Raw genomic sequence first — 19,080 nt, 5'->3', positions numbered from 1 at the left:
GCGGCAAGCTGCGCGGAGGCTGCTGGGAGCGAGGAGCAGTCGTAGAGGCGCCACCTGGCCTCCATGGCGGCGGCTGAGGTCCAGCTGTGGGTGGTTTGCTTGCTGCGGGTGGCGCTGGCCACCGTTTACTTCCAGGAGGAGTTTCTAGACGGAGGTGAAAGGGGCCACGTCCGCTGGCGAGGGCGTGAGGACCCCCCACTTCGCTGCCCAACGGACGGCCGTGTCGCCGTTGGCCCCAGGCCCCTTGCTGCGGGGTTGAGGGTGGCGGAGCCTCGATGTTTCGAGGCCTCGAGCGCCCCCTCACCCTCCCAATGACACAAACTAATAGTTTTCAGCCCTCACCGGTGTTGTTTCCCCCCACAGAGCGCTGGAGGAACCGATGGGTGCAGTCCACCAATGACTCACAATTCGGGCATTTTAGACTCTCGTCGGGGAAGTTTTATGGTCATAAGGAGAAAGATAAAGGTTAGTGTAGGGATCCTGGGAAAATGAAGCTAAATGCTTAACGCCCCTAGCAACTTTGCAAGGTAGGTGTGGTGACCCCTCCAACACCTGTTACATCTATTTTACAGGTGAGGAAAGGAAGACAAGGACTTTAGGGAGTTGTTTTATGAGCACTTGTTAGTTGCCTCCCAGTCAATTTCCACTCGTAGTGACTCTACAAAATGACAGAGAGAACTGTCTCCTAGGGTTTCCTAGATTGTAATCTTTACGGAGGAGCCTTGGTAGCGCAACAGTTAAGAGCTCGCTGCTAAGCAAAAGGTTGGCAGTTGAAATGCATCAGCTGCTCCTTGGAAACCCTGTTAGGGGAGTTCTACTTTGTCCTATAGGGTAGCTGTGAGTCAGAACCAACTTTGCCGCCGCTGGGTTAATCTTTACTGAAGAAGAGTGCCAGGTCTTCCGCAGAGCCTCTGCGTGTGTTCAAACCACCGACCTTAAAGTTAGCAAAGGAACGCTTAACAATTTGTGCCACCAGGGCCCCTTTTGGAAGGACAAGGAGTCTGAATCAACTCAGTGGCAACTAACAACCATCGGAATGAGTCCTTGGGTGGTGCAAATGGCTAAACACGTGACTACTAACTAAGGAATTGGTAGTTAGAGCCTACCCAGAGTTGCCTTGGAAGAAAGGCCTGATGAGCTGCTTCAAAAGGTCATAGCCGTTGAAAACTCTGTGGTGCACCGTTCTGTTCTGACACACATGGGGTCGCCATGAGTCAGAATCAACTTGACAGCAACTGGTTTGGTTTTTTGCCTGGTGCAGATGGTTAAGCACTAGGATGCTAACAAAGTTTAGCTGTTTGAACCCACCCAGTGGTACCTCGGAAGAAAAGCCTGTCAATCTACTGCCAAAAAAATTAGCCACTGAAAACCCTGTGGAGCAGAGGTCCACTCTTGACACACATGGGGTCACCACGAGTCGGAGCTGACTCAACAGCAATTTTTTTTTTTTTTTTTTACTTCCATGGAACTTGTCAAAAGACAGGAATTTCCACTTGGGCTACTCCTCTGAATCATTTGGGTTCTTTTCACAATTTTTTCCTTTCTCTCATTTGGAATTCTGAGAGTGCATGTTCCATTCATTCCCTGGGCACATGACTACTGAGAGCAGACATGGGGACACCCAGTAAAAAGGCCCTGTCCCTCCTGGTCTCCTAGGACCATGACATTGAAGCCATGAATTGGAAGATGAGTAGAATTTAGCCACAATGAGATGGGGGCGGTGCTGAAAGGGTGAAGGGGCACCAGAGTGGGACCAGACACAGTGGGAGGCAGAGACTCAGTTGGTCTTGGGGGATTGTCTAGATGGTGGGTGGTAAGAGAAAGAGAGGGGTCACGAATCCCTGGGGAAGGGGGGGAGCGGGAGGGGAGGAATGGACCAGAGAGAGGGGGTGTGGTAGTAAGAGGCAGTTATTAGTTCAGGTTTGGACATATTGATCCCTGGGTGGCACAAACAGTCTGTGCTCAGCTACTAACCCAAAAGGTTGGCAGTTCAAACTTGCCCAGCAGTCGTTCAGTCACCTCCAACTCATGGCGACCCCACGCACAACGGAATGAAATGCTGCGGAGTCCTGAGCTCTGTCCGTGATTAGTTGCGGATTGGACCATTGTAACCCATAGGGTTTTCATGGGCTGATTTCTAAAGTCATTCACCAGACCTTTCTTCCTGGTCTTTCTTAGTCTGGACATTCTGCTGAAACCTGTTCAGCATCCTAGCAACGTGTAAGCCTCCGCAAACAGATGGGTGGTGGCCGCACGTGAGGTAACTCTGCTGGGAGTGGAACCTGGGCTTCCTGCATGGAAGCCAAGAATTGTGCTACTGAACCAAAACCCTCTACACTTATAACAGCACTGTGTTAAGTACAAAAATGTCCAGGTGTGTGAACTGTAAGGTCTGTGGAAGCAGAGAGCCAGTGAGCAGTATGCCTGTTTGGTATTATTTGCTACTGAAATAGGGGTGGTACAGTGGAAGAAAGGCCTGGCAATCTGCCCCCATAAAGATTACAGCCAAGAAAACCCTGTGGAGCTGTTTGCTCTGTAACACATAAGGTTGCCATGAATCAGAATGGACTGGGCAGCAACAGGTTGTTTTCCATGACGTTTATTATTGGGGTTGGGGGGACAACATCGTTTCACTTTCCTGAGTCCAGTGTCATCCTAATCCTACATTAGTACTTTTCATTGAAAGGTCTGCAGACCACCCAAAATGGGCGATTCTATGCCATCTCTGCACGGTTCAAACCATTTAGCAATAAAGGGAAGACCCTGGTGATTCAGTACACGGTGAAACATGAGCAGAAGATGGACTGCGGAGGGGGCTACATCAAGGTCTTTCCCGCAGATGTGGACCAGAAGAACCTGAATGGGAAATCACAGTACTACGTTATGTTCGGTGAGTTCACATGTGTGCAGTGCAGCCATTCCTAGAGCCCTGGAAAACCCTTCCAGCTGGGTTGAGCTGTAGACTAAGACTGCCTAAACACCGTGAGGTCAGCATAAGGGCAGTATTGAGTGTAACTGACCAAAGGTTTTTAAGCCCTGTTAAATCTCATTAGTATTATTAAAGGAGCCCTGGTGGTACAGTGGTTAAAGTGCTTGGCTGCTAGCTAAAAGGTTGGCTGTTTGAACTCACCAGCTGCTCCGGCAGGAGAAAAATATGGTAGTCTGCTTCCGTAAAGATTTACAGCCTTGGAAACCCTATGGGGCAGTTCTACCCTGTCCTATAGGGTTACTATAAGTCTGAATTGACTCAATGGCAGTGAGTTTTGTATAGTGAGGAATCCCCAAGACTCTTGCCCTGAGATACTCCTTAAATGTTGAAGGGAAACTATTCCCTGAGATCACCTTTTAACTAAATAGTAAGTTAGCTCAAATAGTAAAGAATGTCACCCTTGGGTATTTATATGAGGTCGAGTGAACAACAGTTAAAGCATAGATGAGAGGGTTGTGGGCCATGAGACTAAGGTAATGGGAGAAAACAACTAGAAAGGAAATAATGGGAATGTTGACACAGTGTGAAGAATGTAACCAATGTCACTGAAAACCCTGTGGAGCAGAATACTGGGTAGAAGCTGTTGAATGGGAGTTCGTTTTGCTGTCTATATTTTCACTAAAAATACAATAAAATGTAAAAGAAAAAAAGACCAATGTACCATCCTGTCATGCTTTTGAGGAAGCTATTTATTCAACATTAATAGAACCCAGAGTGCATGGAATGTATCAGGAGTTGGCAAACTATGGCCTGTTTTTTGCCACTTGTGAGCTAAGGGTAGTTTTTACGTGTTGCACTATTTGAAAGAAATCAAAGGAAGGATAATATTTCATGACATGAAATTTACATGAATTTCAAATATCAAAAACGTCAACCTATATGAAATTCAGACTTGAAAAAAATTAAGTTTATTTCCAGTTTCTATAGATAAAGTTTTATTGGCCCATAGCCATGCTTGTTTGTTGAGATTTGTCTAAGGCCCCTTTCCTGCTATAACAGATAGCAGAGTTGAGTTGTTGCCACAAAGGCCATTCACCCACAAAGCTGGAAATATTTCCTGTCCGGCCTCTTACAGGAAAAGTTTGCCAACCCCTGATATATATGCAGTTTCTCCTTACACCGAGGGTAATTGATGAAAGTATGTCCTAAAATGGGGAAAAGATGAAATGGATATAACTGAAGGTGGTGGGTTCCAGACGCTAGGCGCTCCCTCTCAAAAGAAAATCTTTAGGAATAGATGTACTTTTAAAATGTCCACCCATGGTCCAAATTTGGGGAATCATTCTGTAAAATCCTTTTCTCCCATCTCCCAACATGAATGGCTTGCGGAGATTTTCCTCCCTAGTGTGTTTTCCTGGTGCTTATCTCTGGATTTATTGCAATCAGCAGCAGGTTTTGGACACCTGGTTGTACTGTTGTTATGTTTATCTGCTCTGCTGGTCATCGTGTTATTTAGAATCTGAGCTTTAGAAGTAGAGTGTTAGAGATGGTGTGATCCCACTCTATGGGATCACATTTATGGAGTACGGGATTTCTCCAAAGTGACAGAATTGGAAGCAAAGTCTCCACAGACAGCATAGACCCCAACTCCCTGGCCTGAGTTCCTTCAGCTCTACTGTGTACTCTTGAATTCACTATCAGCAGTGAAGAAGGTGTCTATTTTGATTCAAAAAGAAATTTAAAGGTCTTGGTTTTGTTGGTGGTTGTTACTCTCTTTAAACAGGATGGCAAAGATAATCCGGCAAAAAAATGACCTGTTGAATTAGAGACTTGTCACTATTAAAGCCCAGATGTCTCAGCTCTAGCTTTTGGTATGAGGAGAATCTGATGATTGGCAGGGTGCTGAAGGGGAAGAGGAGAGAAGCCCATTGTATTGAGCCCTTGCCGGGGCCTTCATATGCAGTCTTAGGTGATGTATGTAAAACCCCAGAAAATAGGCCTTACCACCCCCATTTTGCAAATAAGGAAACTGAGGCTTAGATGAAACTACATGCCCAAAGTCAGATCAGCCCAAGTTCAGGCCCTACATCCCTTCCTGACAAAAATCCATTTTGTGCTGATTTTATTATTGCCATTAAAAGAAAACCCCAGATTTCCTTGTCATTTCTGATTGTGTCCTGAAGCTTAATTCAATATGGACAGTGTATAGGTGCTGAGGAATAGAGAGGAGGAAAATTCTGGCCAGTTGTGAGGGAAAAATAAATCACACATCTCAATTCTGAGAAAGTCGAATTTCACAAAAATAGCATGCGTGCCATAGCTTTTGTTTTAAAAAGCAGACTGGGATGTTTTCCAGCGATGGAAACAAAGGAAATGAAGCACACATCCTTTGAGAACACTCAGTGTTCTTTGTGAATGCTTCACAATTTCATTTCCAGGTTCAGTGTAGCATCTCCTTGTAGCCAATTGCTAACATTCTGTAAGTGCTTATGTGCAGCCTGAATCTCCCTTTACTCTGGGGTTCATCACTCAGCGTCCAATAGGAAGCTGATGTGCTTGTGTTTATACTCGTTTGGCCAGACAGAATACCCCAAAGTGGGCGCCCAGTCCAGGGGTGTTTTGGAATGTTCTATCTGAGATGGGAAGAACAAGTGTGTGCTTGAGGCTAATGACTCGCAGGACAACTCCAAACATCATCAAAAGGCTGGATGTAATTCCAGTTACACCCTGTAAGCCTTGGTCAGCATGTTCGGAATGACAGAGTGTTCAGAACGACAGATCTTCGGGGAATGGCGTGTTCCACAACATTCCATGTTCTTAGCAACTTCATTGGAACCTATGAACTGAGTATAACCTCTCATTTATCATTTGGAGTTATCATTAAGTGTGCGTGTGTAGATATATAAGTGTAAATATGTATTGTTTTAGAGTATGATGATGATAATACGTAATGGCACAAGTCCTGAGCTTTGCCACATTGGTTTATGTAGGTATAAATCTTCTTGGAATATAATAGTGGCAATAATAACAGCACAAACCCTGAGCTTTGCCACACTAAGTGCTTTACATACATCAGCCCATTTCACTGGCATAATACATTATAAAGTCAGGATTAACATCCCCATTTTATAGATGAGGAAATCAAGGCATGGGGAAGCTGAGTAGCTGCCACATGTCTCAGCCCCTGAACTGCTACTTTGGGGTTGGAGCCAGCCTGGGCAGCTCTGACACCTGAACCCTACCTGACCACAGGTGCTTGTGTCAGAGTCGGGGCGGGGCAGGCAGCACAGGGACACCTGTTAGATGACTAGGCCTGTCATCTCTTACTCACAGACTGACTTGTGCTTGAGACCCAGGCAGCTGCGATTTCCAGAGAAGGGCCTGCCAGTGGGGGGTGTCACCATAAAATTCTGGGCCTTGTACATTTAAGGAGAGTGGTCAGGAGGGGATACTGAATGGTGATGCATAAATTATGGAAGAAAATTGAGAGCAGCTCATATCTTTTTTTGTAGGACCCGATATTTGTGGATTTGATATCAAGAAAATTCATGTCATTTTATATTTCAAGAATCAGTATCATTCAAACAAGAAGTCAATCAGGTGTAAGGTAAATGCTCTTGAACCCAAATCAGTGATTGTGTTAACTCTGTTGCCTGACCGTAACCACATTTAGAGAAGATAGTTTTGGTTTTAAAGTATTTTGCCAAGCCAAAGCCAGGTCCGAGCGAACATAACTCCCGCCCCTGGTCTCCAGGCTAGCGGGTCCACTAGAGAGACTTGTCGACTCTGCCTGGTTTGTTCCCCCGGATGTTCTGACCTTACCAGTAAGGCACAAGTCCCTTTTACTGTGAACCATTGTCTCATGCTGAGTTTTCTAGAGAACCAAAACCAGTGAAGCATTTATACGTAAGTAGAGAGAGATTTATCTCAAGGAAATGGCTCACACAGTTGTGGAGGCTGGCAAGTCCCAAATCCGTGGGTTAGGCATCATGCTGGAGGCTTCTCCTGACTCACGTGTTGCAGGGGCTGAGGAACTCACACTTGGCAGGTTAGGCGGCAGGCTGTTGGCTTACAGGTTTGCGGAAGCTGGCAAATCCCAGAATTGGCAGTTCAGACAACAGGCTCAAGTCCCCAGAACTGGAAGTCAGGTGATGATGAGCCAGGTGCAGGATCCAGAGCAAGGGGGAGCCTTGCCACAGCATCCGTGTATATGTGTGTATGTGTGTGTGTGTGTACATATGTGTGTATATGCTTCAGGTCACACCACCAAGGAAATTCCACCTACATCAGAGTAAGGGTGTGACTTGCATAATGCTGTGACTTGAATCACACCCTCTTAAAAGCTTGTGCTTCAAGATAAATCCACACTAATCCTGCCTCATTAACACATACAGGTTAGAATTGACAACACATAAAATAGAGGATAATTATGTAGTATCACAAAATGGAGGACAGCCACACATACTGGGAAGCATGGCCTAGCCAAGTGACACATGACATTACTGTCACAACCATGTCATAAGCCTATCTGGCCCCTGAAGGGTTATGGCAGGACCCTCATGTTTCATCCATATCCATTATCACCAACGATGCAACATTCAGGATGAAAAACACCTTCTGGAGAAATTAAGCATCTTCAGAATACTCAAGCATTTTCAAAGGGGAGTGTTTTTAAAGTGAATGCATACCATCTTGCCCTCTTACTGAGGTGACCTGAAAATAGCATCATCTCCATTTTTCAGGGCAGAGGCAGGAGGTGACACCGTAAAGGCCACTGGGCCCAGCCAGGAAGGTGCCAGGGGCTTCCTCTGTGGGTCTATGGTGCCGTGTAGGGCCAAGACTGCAGAGGCCAGGAAACCACAGCTGAGGGTCGGCATGTCTGTGCTGCCCTGAGTGCCATTTCAGCCCACTGGCCCCAGGGAGGATCGTGTAGTGCCTGTTTGAGAGTGGCATGGAGCCCCTCGAAGCTTCTTGGCACCGTAGCGCTCTTAGAGCATGGCCATCTTTATGGGCTCCGACACACCCTGGGTATTGGAGGGGCGGGGGAACCTTGCCGGTGGCAAGCCAAGGTCAGCCACTAGGGCGTCCCAGAAGGGGCCTGAAAAATGTTAGAGAATTATCTCTGATGTACCTAGTGGGGGATGGTGGGACTGTTGGGCTAAGGCCTTGGGCGGAGTGCTGGAGGAGCCCAACCTGTGACTTGGAGGTAGTCTGGGGCCCACAGCCTGGGGGAGGCCTGACCTATGACCCAGAGATGGGCTGCGGGGCCTGGGGAGGCCTGACCTATGACCCAGAGGTGGCCTGGGGCAGGGCCTGGGGTCCATTTACCTGTGACCTGGAGATAGGCTTATCAGTGCTCTGTAACAAGGGAAGACTGGAGCTGAAGGTAACCCTCTGTGGTGCTGTGATGATCCACATGGCCAGGCTGTGTCTGAGTGGTGGGCTGCTTGGTCCCGAAGGGCCTCCGGGGCAGTTGGCCTGCAGAAGTGTTGGAAACTCAGGCCAAGCTCTAGGCTGAGGGTTGAGACCAAAGGTGCAAGTGTTGGGCCGTTTGCATCTGTGTGGACATGGAAAACGGAGAGTAGCAGCAGTCAGTCAGGAGGGTTTGTCCCAATGACAGAATCATGGTGGGCCAGCATTGGGGCTGGCGGTGAGCCCAAGGAGAGCATTTGGTGAAGTAGGTGCTCCTGTCACCTTACCCTGCTGAGGGAGGCTGAGAACGCAGAGCTGGCCGAAGTCTTGATCCTGAACATCTGGTGTAGGCTGTAGTGGCCGATCCCTTGGCAAAGCAGATGGTGGCACAGGGTAGGGAGGCCTGTGGGCTTGGCTGTCAGTAGAGGGGCTCATGGGATCATAGAGCGTTTAAGATGACAGGGCAGTGGTTCTCCCGCCTGAGCAGCATCAGGACTCCAGGACGTGGGGGCACAAGCTGTGGCCCCTCAGAGGTCCCAGTGGAACCAGGTGGGCAGCCTGGGGATGGACATTTTTGCAGCGTCCCTGGTATTGCTGGTGCTGCTGGGCCGGCACCATGGAGAGCCACAGCGGAGTAGGATGCAGGAGTCCCGGCTGGTGGGACAGGCAGGCAGGCCAGGACCCACCCTTCCACCTTCCTTCCCACATTTACTTCATATGTACTGAATTTTTCCCTTGTTCAAGGAGCCCTGGTTTGACAGAAAGATGTGGTAGTCAGCTCCTGTAAAGATTGCAGCCTTGGAAACCCTGTGGAGCAGTTCTACTCTGTCCTAAAGGGTTACTGTGAGTCGGACTTGATGGCAAAATGTTTGGTTTTTTGGCACCTAGTTTCCCCTCACAGGGCTTGAACAGTTGGACAGCTCAGAGCATTAGAAAGTTCCCTCCCTGTATTGACAAACAGATGTATTCGAGAGCAGCCATTGCCTGGCATCTTCCGGAATAGAGAACAGTTTTTTCATATGGCTCCTCATAAGTCAAACAGCCCAGCAGCCCCTTAGTTCATACCGGCTGCCCCTTTGTGATTTTCTGTGAGTTTTATAGATGGGAGCCACCATCTTTCTGCCAGGGCAACCAGCTACCCAAGAGAAGGCTGTTAATAAAGTGAGGAAGTATTCTGCAAGACGGCGGTTACTCGGTTGTTGTTAGTTCCCATAGAGTCAGCTCCGACTCACATGAACCCCACGTACAACAGAAGGAAACGTTGCCTGGTCCTGTGCGACATTCATGATCATTGGTATGTTTGAGCCCGTTGTTGCAGCTATTGTTTCAGTCCATCTCGTGGAGGGTTTCCCTCATTTCACTGACCTTCTACTTTACCATCCATGCTGTCCTTTTCTAGCAATTAATCTTTCCTGATGATGTGTCCAGAGTAAGTGAGTCGAAGTCTCTGTAGGACACCCTTTATCTTGTAATCATATCACCCTATCCACCCAGAGTCTGTCTCCTTGCTGATTCTAACAAGGCTACGGCTAATGAACAAGTAAACTGAGTGGGGCCAAAGCATCCAGGGATTTATCGTTACCCTTTCTCCTCTGGAATTTGCAGGTCGATGCCTTTACACACCTTTACACTCTGATTTTAAGACCAGATCTGACTTACGACGTGAAAGTTGATGGCCAGTCAATCGAGTCAGGCAGCATCGAGTATGACTGGCAACTAACATCCCTGAAGAAAATGGAAAAATCTTCAGCAGAGTCTAAGGACTGGGATCAGGTTACAGACAGCAAAACTCAGGTTTGGAATCTTCCCGAACATCTGTAAACCAAACCAGTTGCCGTCGAGGCAACTCTGACTCGACTCAGGGCGATCCCCTATGTGTCAGAATACAACTGTGATCCATAGGGTTTTTAATGACTGATCTTTTGGGAAATAGACCACCAGGCCTTTCTTCCGAGGCACCTCTGGGTGGACTTGAACCTCTGTCCTTTTGGTTTGCAGCCTAGTGTGTTAACCATTTGCACCACCCAGGGATTCCAAAATAACTATAGAAAGTATGAAAGTATACTTTGTGACTACCCAGCTACAACTGCTACATGAGTGGTAATTGTGACAATAATACCATAATAATCAAATGTCCTCCCCCCAAGCATATACCGCTTTTACCAGCCACACAGGTTGCACATTGCAAGGTATTGTGGAAGAATTTTATAATAGGTGAGATGAAAGCAAGTGGGCTTGTTTTATTTTTACCAATGTAAAAATAAAGGATATGGCATCAGCAACCTTTTTAAAAATGATTTTTTTTTTGTTATTTTGCATTTGAAAGTGAAGTATTTTCTAAGCATCATACTTGTCGTGGCTGACAACCAGGAATTGGTTAACATAACAGCTATATGTTAATTTTCAAGGGCTGTCATAACAAATTATCACAATCTGACAGAATAAATAGAAATTTATTCTCACAATTCTGGAAGCCAGAAGTCCGAAATCAAGGTGTCGGCAGGGCAGCGCTCTCTCTCGAGGCTCCAGGGGAACTTCCTTCCTTGTTTCTTCCAGCTTCTGGTGCCTCCAAGTGGTCCTGGGCTTGTGGCTACATCTCTCTAATCCCTACCTCCATCGTCACATGGTCGTCTTCCCTGTGTCTTCTCTTCTGTCTCTTGTAAGGAACTTGTCATTGAATTTAAAGCCCGCCTGAATAATCCAGGATGATCTCACCTTGAGTCCTGTCTTAGTCATCTAGTGCTGCTGTAACAGAAATACCACAAGTGGGCGGCTTTAACGAACAGAAATTTATTGTCTGACAGTGCAGGAGGCCAGAAGCCTGAATTCAGGGTACCAGCTCTGGGGGGAAGGCTCTCTCTCTGTCGGCTCTGGGGGGAGGAGGATCCTTGTCTCAGCTTCTCTAGCCCGATGTTCCGCAGCTCCTTGGCGATCGTTATGTGGCATCCGCCTTCCCCTGTTTGTGCTTGCTTATCTCTGTGCCTAATCTGCCTCTTGTTGTATCTCAAAAGTGATTGGCTTAAGACATTGTACATGGAGGTGGCTTCATTAACAAAGAAAATCCTATTCCCAAATGGGATCACATCCGCAGGTATAGGATTCAGAGTTTACAGCACATATTTTGGGGGGACACCATTCAATCCATAACAAGATCCTTCGCTTAATCACACCTGCGAAGACCCTTTTTCCAAATAAGGGCCCTTCCACAGGTTCCAAGATGGGGAAATATCTTTTGGGGAGCACAGTTCTACCCACCACAAGCTGCCATAATACTTGGTGTCTAGTGTGTGCCAGGCCCAGCACTGACACAAGTCCCTCCAGTAGCCCCCCCGAGACTATATGATGCTCCCCAAATGGGGAACCGAGGCTAAGAAGGCAGAGAAACTTACCCTGGAACTGTCCTGAAATCTCGCTGGCTCAGAGCTCCACGGAAGCCTCCCCAGGCCTGGTGAGCAGTGTGGGGTGGGGCATGAGATCCAGTTCCCAAGCGTCATTGAGCAATCCATTTGGAAGTTTACCCTAAACTGGGTAATTCTTGTCCATATATCTAGTTTTGGGTGAGCTCTTAAACAGAAATGAATTCTGGAATTATACCGTGAGAACCCACAATTATAAGGAGTCGGCTACTTGGATGGTAACTTATTTCCTGGATCACAACTCAGGAGGGTCTCACCTGCTACCAGTTGGGGTAGAGGGAAGGGAACAGGAGGGGAGGCAATGAAATCCATGCCTTGGCCAGTGAGAAGTTAGAGTCACCATGGAAAAGCCACAGCCCAAGGGCAGAACCTGTGCCATTGGCAGTCACTCTCAGAGAGAAAACCCGAGCATACAGGACATCAATACTCTTCCTGAGGTGTTTATCTGAATATTAGTTAATCTCAGCTACTTTTCTCATGCATTCACTTACTCAACAAATATTTATTAAACAACTACTAAGCCACATATGGAGCCCTGGTGGCACAGTGGTTAAGAACTCGGCTGCTACCAAAATGTCCGTAGTTTGAATCCGCTAGCAGCTCCTTGGAAACCCTGTGGGGCAATTCTCCTCTGTCCTATAGGGTCACTATGAGTTGAAATCAACTCAACGGCAACGGGTTTGGTTTTGGCTTTTTAAACCACATATATATATATATATATATATATATATATATATATATATATATATATATATATATATATATACATATACGTTGTTGCTGTTAGGTGCCATTGAGTTGGTTCTGACTCATAGCGACCCCTGTGTACAACAGATTGAAACATTGCCTGGGTCCTGTGCCATCCTCATAATCGTTGCTATGTTTGAGCCCATTGTTGCAGCCACTGTGCCAGTCTGTCTTGTTGAGGGTCTTCCTCTTTTTTGCTGACATTGTACCCACCATATCTTTCTCCAGGGCCTGGTCCCTCTTGACAACATATCCAAAGTACATGAGATGAAGTTTTGTCATCCTCTCTTCTAAGGAGCGTTCTGGCTATACTTCTTCCAAGACAGATTTGTTTGTTCTTCTGGCAGTCTGTGGTGTACTCAGTATTTTTTGTCAACACCATTGGTACATTTGAATTATGGTGTTGGCGAAGAATATACATGTGCACATATAAATGGAGCCCTGGTGGTGCAGTGGTTAAGAGCTTGGCTGCTAACAAAAAGGTGGGCAGTTCGAATCCACCAGGCACTTCCTGGAAACCCTGTGGGGCAGTTCTGCCCTGTCTTACAGGGTTGGTATGAGTTGGAATTGACTCGACGGCAATGGGTTTGGTTTTGGTATACACATAGAAGTATACACATGTGTATATGTATATGTAGGACTCCCTGTGTAGTGTAAATGGTTAATGTGCTCAGCTGGTAAGGAAAAGTTGGCAGTTCAAGTCTACCTAGAGGTGCCTTGGAAGAAAGGGCTGGCGATCCACTTCTAAAAAATCAGCCATCGAAAACCCTAGGGAGCATAGTTCTACTCTGACACGCGTGGGATTGTTATGCGTCAAAGTTGACTCAACAGCAACAGGTTAACATGTACATGTATGTTTATATACATGTATACATACAGATATATACATGCATATGTACACAGACATAACCACATACACGTGCACACACACGTATATATATATACATATTACTCAATAATGTAACTGCTTTTTTCCTGCTACCGTGCAATCCCCATAAATCTCAGAACATTTCTTAGTTATCCCACTTCTCTTTCTGGAACACTCCATCTGTGACCATACCATAGAGGACACACTTAATAGGACCTGAGCTGTGCTAGATCCCTCCCCGACCATCACTTATATTCCACTTCGTTTTAAGTCAGCCATTATTTGGACTGTTCACACTGCTGTTCCTTTCAACAGCATGGAAGAAATAATGCTGAAATCACGCAGGGGGTTACAAAGAAAAACCCAGCCATGTGTTTCTTGAAGCACTCAGTGGGATTAGAAACCCTGAGCACTTGGCCACCAAATTGGAAAGGAGAGGAGGAAATTGCAAGGGGGCCAAGTCCTGCCTCACCCTGTCTCCTGGGTTCTAAGAATTCCCTTTCTCACGCCTGATCACCCAACTGAGTTTTGGGTTTGTGTTCAGGACTGGGAGAAACATTTTCTGGATGCAAGCGCCAGCAAGCCCAGTGACTGGAACAGTGAGCTGGATGGTGACTGGCCAGGGCCGATGCTGCAGAAGCCTCCATACCAGGTACAGTCTCCCCCATGCCCTGGCATCTTGGATACCCTTGGGCTGCCCCTCCTCCCCCCCATATCATGCCAACTACCTGTGTGTGTGGTTTGTTGCAGGACAGCCTGAAACTTGAGGGGATTGATAAAGACGTGTGGCTCCACCAGAATATGAGAAGCACCAACTATCTGACAGAGTACGACCTCTCAGAATTTGAGAATATCGGTGCTATTGGACTGGAGCTTTGGCAGGTCACTGGGTTTTAAGTTTGCTTTCATTAAAAAGTGTGAATTTCAGCAGGTTGTTGTTTAGCTGCCATTGAGTCGATTCAGACTCGTGGCAACTCCACATGTTACAGAGTAGGACTGCTCATAGGGTTTTCTTGGCTGTAATCTTTACAGAAGCAGATTGCCAGGCCTTTTCTCCCACGGTGCCACTGGGTGGGTTCGAACCACCGACCTTTAGGTTTGCAGTCAAGTGCAATCTGTTTGCGCTACCCTGGGACCTTATAACCAAAAAAACCAAACCCTTGCTGTCAAGTTGCTTTGGACTCATAGTGACCCCTGTAGGACAGGGTAAACTGCGCATAGGGTTTCCAAGGGTGTAATCTTTACAGAAGCAGACTGCCACATCTTTCTCCTGGGGAGGGGCTGGTGAATTTGAACCACCGACCTTTCAGTTAGCAGCTAAGCACTTTAAATGTTGTGCCACCAGGGCTCCTCTCAGGGACCTTATAGATTCCTTTAATTCAAAACACTGCTATTCAGTGAGCATCTACTATGTGTCAGGCCCTGGTGCCCAGACCCTAAGACACAGTTGTAGGCACAACCGACACGGGTCCTGCCTTCTTGGGGCTTCTTGCCCTGCAATCGTGCCCCCTGGGAATGCACCTCCCAGGCTACTACTGGCAATGTCAGCCCTCATCTCAGAGCTGATCTGGGGTGCCCGTCAACTCCAGAATAAGGTGGCAGGATCTGGGTTCTGCACTCCCAGCAGGCTCCCAGCGATGCTGCTCCTGCTGGTCTACATCCCAAGCCCTGTGCAGGAAGATTCCAGAGCAGTGGCCTTCCACCATGGCCTCGATGCCCAGGCTGTGCCCTGGACTGATCACTCAGCATTTCATGGGTGGGACAGGCATCCAGAGAGTCTGTAAACGCTCTGGGCGACCCCAGTTTGCAGGCAAGTTTGAGAACTAGTACCCTGGAGGAACTGGTGGCCTAAAAGTGTGTATAAGCACATAGGACTGAGAACTAATCACCGTCACAGTACTGAGCACATAGCTGCTTCTCTGTGGACAGTGGTTATGTATCTCAAGTCACTAATGAAGCCCCTGATTTTATCCACAGGTGCGATCCGGAACCATCTTTGATAACTTCCTGATCACAGACGATGAAGAGTATGCTGAGAATTTTGGGAAGGCCACCTGGGGTGAAACGAAGGTATGGTGTTCAACCCATGCACGCAATTCACTTTTTCTTTCATTGTTGATTTCTATCTTTTTTTTTTTTATTGGAATCTAACATTTAGGAAAAGCAGTCTCTGGGTGGTGCAAATAGTTAAGCACTTGACTACTAACCAGAACGTTGGAGGTTCAAAGCCACCCAGTGCACCTCGGAAGACAGGCCTGGCAATCTGCTTCCAAAAGGCCATAGCCTTGAAAACCCTATGGAGCAGTTCTACTCTGCACACATAGGGTCCTCCTGAGTCAGAGTCAACTCATAGCAACTAACAACAAAAGCAACATTTAGGAAAGGGTTTGATGAATTTTTACCAATGAATACCTAGAGATGCCTTGGAAGAAAGCCCTGGCGATCTGTTTCCAAAAGATAGCCTTGAAAACTCTACCGAGCATGTTCTACTCTGATACATGGGGCACCATGAATTGGAATCAACTTGACAGCAACTAACAAAACAGCAACATTTAGGAGAGGGCTTGGTGGCTTTTTATCATTGAATACTGCAGGTGCCTCAGAAGAAAGGTCTGGCAATCTGCTTCTGAAAAATCAGCTATTGAAAACCCTGTGAAGCCCAGTTCTACTCTGACACACATGGGAGCTCTGTGAATTGGAGTCGACTTGACAGCAAATGGCTTTTTTGGTTTGTTTTGTTTAAATAACATTGAAGACCCAGCCACATAATCCAGGATCAGCTTCCCATGCCAACATTCTTCATTTTATTCCATCTGCAAAGACTCTTTTTCCATATAAGCCACACCCACAGGCTCTGGGGATTAGGACCCCGAATCCCTGGGGACCGTGATTCAGCAGGGGGAGGGTGGGGAAGCTGCAGGCTGGTGATCCCCGGGTGGTGGGGCTCTCGTGTCACCCTCCAGGGCCCAGAACGGGAGATGGATGCCATCCAGGCCAAAGAGGAGCTCAGAAAGGCCCAAGAGGAGGAGGAGGAGGAGCTGCTGGCCGGGAACTTTGATGCAAGGCAAAATTTCTTCAATCGATTTCACAGGCGAGATGAACTGTAATTGTGCAATGATCAGTAAAGGTACTTGGTGACACCTTGTTTCTATTTTAATCTAATTTAAAAGCTCCAATGTCTACACAGTCACTTCTCTGGTTTTCTTTCAAACACATTCTGTTCCTGCGTGCAGGTCTCAGTGGGGTTGGTGACGTGTTCCCCAGCGACCTCGGTGCACCCAACAGTGTCTTCTCAAGCAACACGCACAGCAGAGCCCACGTTCTGTGGGGTTTCGGCCCCAAATGCATGCTCCTTTCTTAACCTTCCAAACGTTTTTATGAAAGTTGGTAAAACTTACCGTGAGAAAGGAGAATGGTGCTTGATTTTTTTGAGTTGTGAATGACTCATAGACACAGACATTTCCTCAGGTGAAAGGTGCTGGTGTCCGTCTCTGACATCAGAGGTTTGTTGCGTTGTTTACTCGTCAGCTCTTTCAGGAAACACGGGCACTGGAGCAGAAGCATGTGAGGCGCAAGAAAGCAGCTGGTGCTTTTGCACTTCGGGACCCACTTCTGTGGCCATCAGTTCTCTGTAATGTGTTGTCAGCTGTTGTCGAGTCAGCCCTGATGCGTGGTGACCCCATGCGTAATGGAACAAAATGCTGCCTGGTCCTACACCATCTTCACAATCATTGGTCTGCTCCAGTCCATTGTTGCAGCCACTAGATATTTGGAGTGCCTTCCAATGTAGGGGGCTCAGTGTCCAGCACTCTACTGGACAATGTTCTATTGTGATCCATAGGGTTTTCATTGGCTGATTTTCAGAAGTCAATCGCCAGGCCTTTCTTCCTAGTCCATCTTAATCTGGAAGCTCTGCTGCAACCTGTTTAGCATCATAGCAACATGCAGGCCTCCGCTAACAGACAGGAGGTGGCTGTGCATGGGGTGCACTGGCCGGGACTTGAACCTGGCTCTCCCACATGGAAGATGAAAATTCTACCATAGAACCACCGTTGCGCATTCCTTCCCAGTGGTTCCAAGCTGGGGCCCTGGGACCAGCAGCATTAGTACCACTTGGGAATTTGCTAGAAACTCGGAATCTAGGACCTTACCCAGACCTGCTGAGCCAGAATGAAAGCCCTGGGCTGTGTCGAATGAACCCTCCAGCTGATCTGATGCAGAGTGGACTGGAGACCCTGTTTGAGACCTCTGACTGGGGGTGGAGAGTGTCCAGGTGGCCTAGGCTGGAGCACCTGTGACAAGGTATGGCACCCAACAGCATGTGACGAGTGACCCACACAACACCCAGTCCCTGTCTGAAGGACACAAGGCCTGTGAGTGGCTGGGAAGGGGGCAGGAGGCAGTGTCCACACCATAGACCCTTCCCTGCCTGCCTGAAGACCCAAGGTGACCCTGACTGACTGGTGCCACCATCTGAGACAGGTAAGGCAAGGCTGGCCCGCTCTGGCGAAACCTGCCTGGCCTGCCTTGCTCACCTGGATGTGGAAATAGCTCTGGACACGTGGGCACCCCAAGTGTGTGACAGAAAGGAACATCAGTGTGTCCACACATAGACACTTCTCCTGGTGGGCCTGTCCCCATGACAGTCCTCCAGCAGGGCTCGTCGATGTGAACCCCGCAAATGCATATCACTCACCCTTCCCTCTTTTCAGAAGTGCGAACTGGGAGTCAGAGAGGCTGGTAAAGTGACCTCCCAGGTCACAGTGTTAGAAGGTGGTGGCTGGGATGTCACCCAGGGCATGGCGGCTACTGCTGTAGCACAGAGAGGTGACATTTCTGAGCTCACCAAAGCCCTGGGGGCAGACCCAGAAGTGGGACTTACGCTCATACTAACACACACTGTCGTGCTGGGAACAGCATACCTTGCTGGGCTGGGTGGGTGACAGCCTTTCCACAGAGGTGAGGTTCTCCCATAGAGGTCACAACCTCCCAGATAGGGGTGATGGCCTTCCAACAGAGGTGAGGGCCTCCCTACAGAGGCTATACCCTCCCCAGAGAGGTGAGAGCCTCCCCATAGAGCACATACCCTCCCCACAGAGGTGAGATCCTCTCCACAGAGGTGAGGGCCTCCCCATAGAAGTCAGACCCTCCCCACAGAGGTGAGGTCCCCCCATAGAGGTCATACCCTCCCCACAGAGGTGACAGCCCTCCCACAGAGGTGACACCCTCCCCATAGAGGTGACGGTCTTCCCCCAGAGATGAGGTCCTTCCCATAGAGGTGACAGCCCCCCACACAGAGATCACACCCTCCCCATAGAGGTGACGGCCTTCCCTCAGCGATGAGGTCATTCCCATAGAGGTGACGGCCTCCCCAGAGGTGACACTCTCCCAGTAGAGGTGATGGCTTCCCCACAGAAGTGACAGCCCCCCACATAGAGGTCACACCCTCCCCATATAGGTCACAACCTCCCCACAGAGGTGAGGTCCTCCGATAGAGGTCACATCCTCCCCACAGAGGTGACACCCTCCGCAGAGAAGTGACATCCATAGAGATGACACCTTCTCCACAGAAGTGAAAAGTTGGCATATGGCCGGGGAGGCAGGACCGGCGTCGTGAAGCTTTGCCGACCATCCGCAGATACCCCGACCCACGCGCTGTCCCAGCCCCGCTCGCCCCGCCCATGCCGGTCTGCGCCTGCTCCGCCCCG

The 19,080-nt window shown here is 48.2% G+C and overlaps 1 protein-coding gene across 1 annotated transcript; it reads left to right on the top strand.

The window, feature by feature from the left end:
* Positions 1-7: 7 nt before the first annotated feature.
* On the top strand, positions 8-17,729 carry CALR3 (calreticulin 3). Its single transcript, XM_064280921.1, has 10 exons — positions 8-154; positions 364-465; positions 2,687-2,890; positions 6,442-6,536; positions 9,947-10,135; positions 13,917-14,024; positions 14,123-14,254; positions 15,350-15,442; positions 16,336-16,499; positions 16,606-17,729. The coding sequence occupies exons 1-9, from the start codon at positions 64-66 to the stop codon at positions 16,477-16,479; spliced, it is 1,158 nt and encodes a 385-aa protein (XP_064136991.1). The 5' UTR covers positions 8-63; the 3' UTR covers positions 16,480-16,499; positions 16,606-17,729.
* Positions 17,730-19,080: the final 1,351 nt, after the last annotated feature.

This window comes from Loxodonta africana, chromosome 3 (genome assembly GCF_030014295.1).
Source record: "Loxodonta africana isolate mLoxAfr1 chromosome 3, mLoxAfr1.hap2, whole genome shotgun sequence".
In the NCBI taxonomy this organism is placed as follows: domain Eukaryota; kingdom Metazoa; phylum Chordata; class Mammalia; order Proboscidea; family Elephantidae; genus Loxodonta; species Loxodonta africana.
Note: the sequence above shows the minus strand (reverse complement) of the source record. Positions and strands in the feature narration are given on the sequence as shown.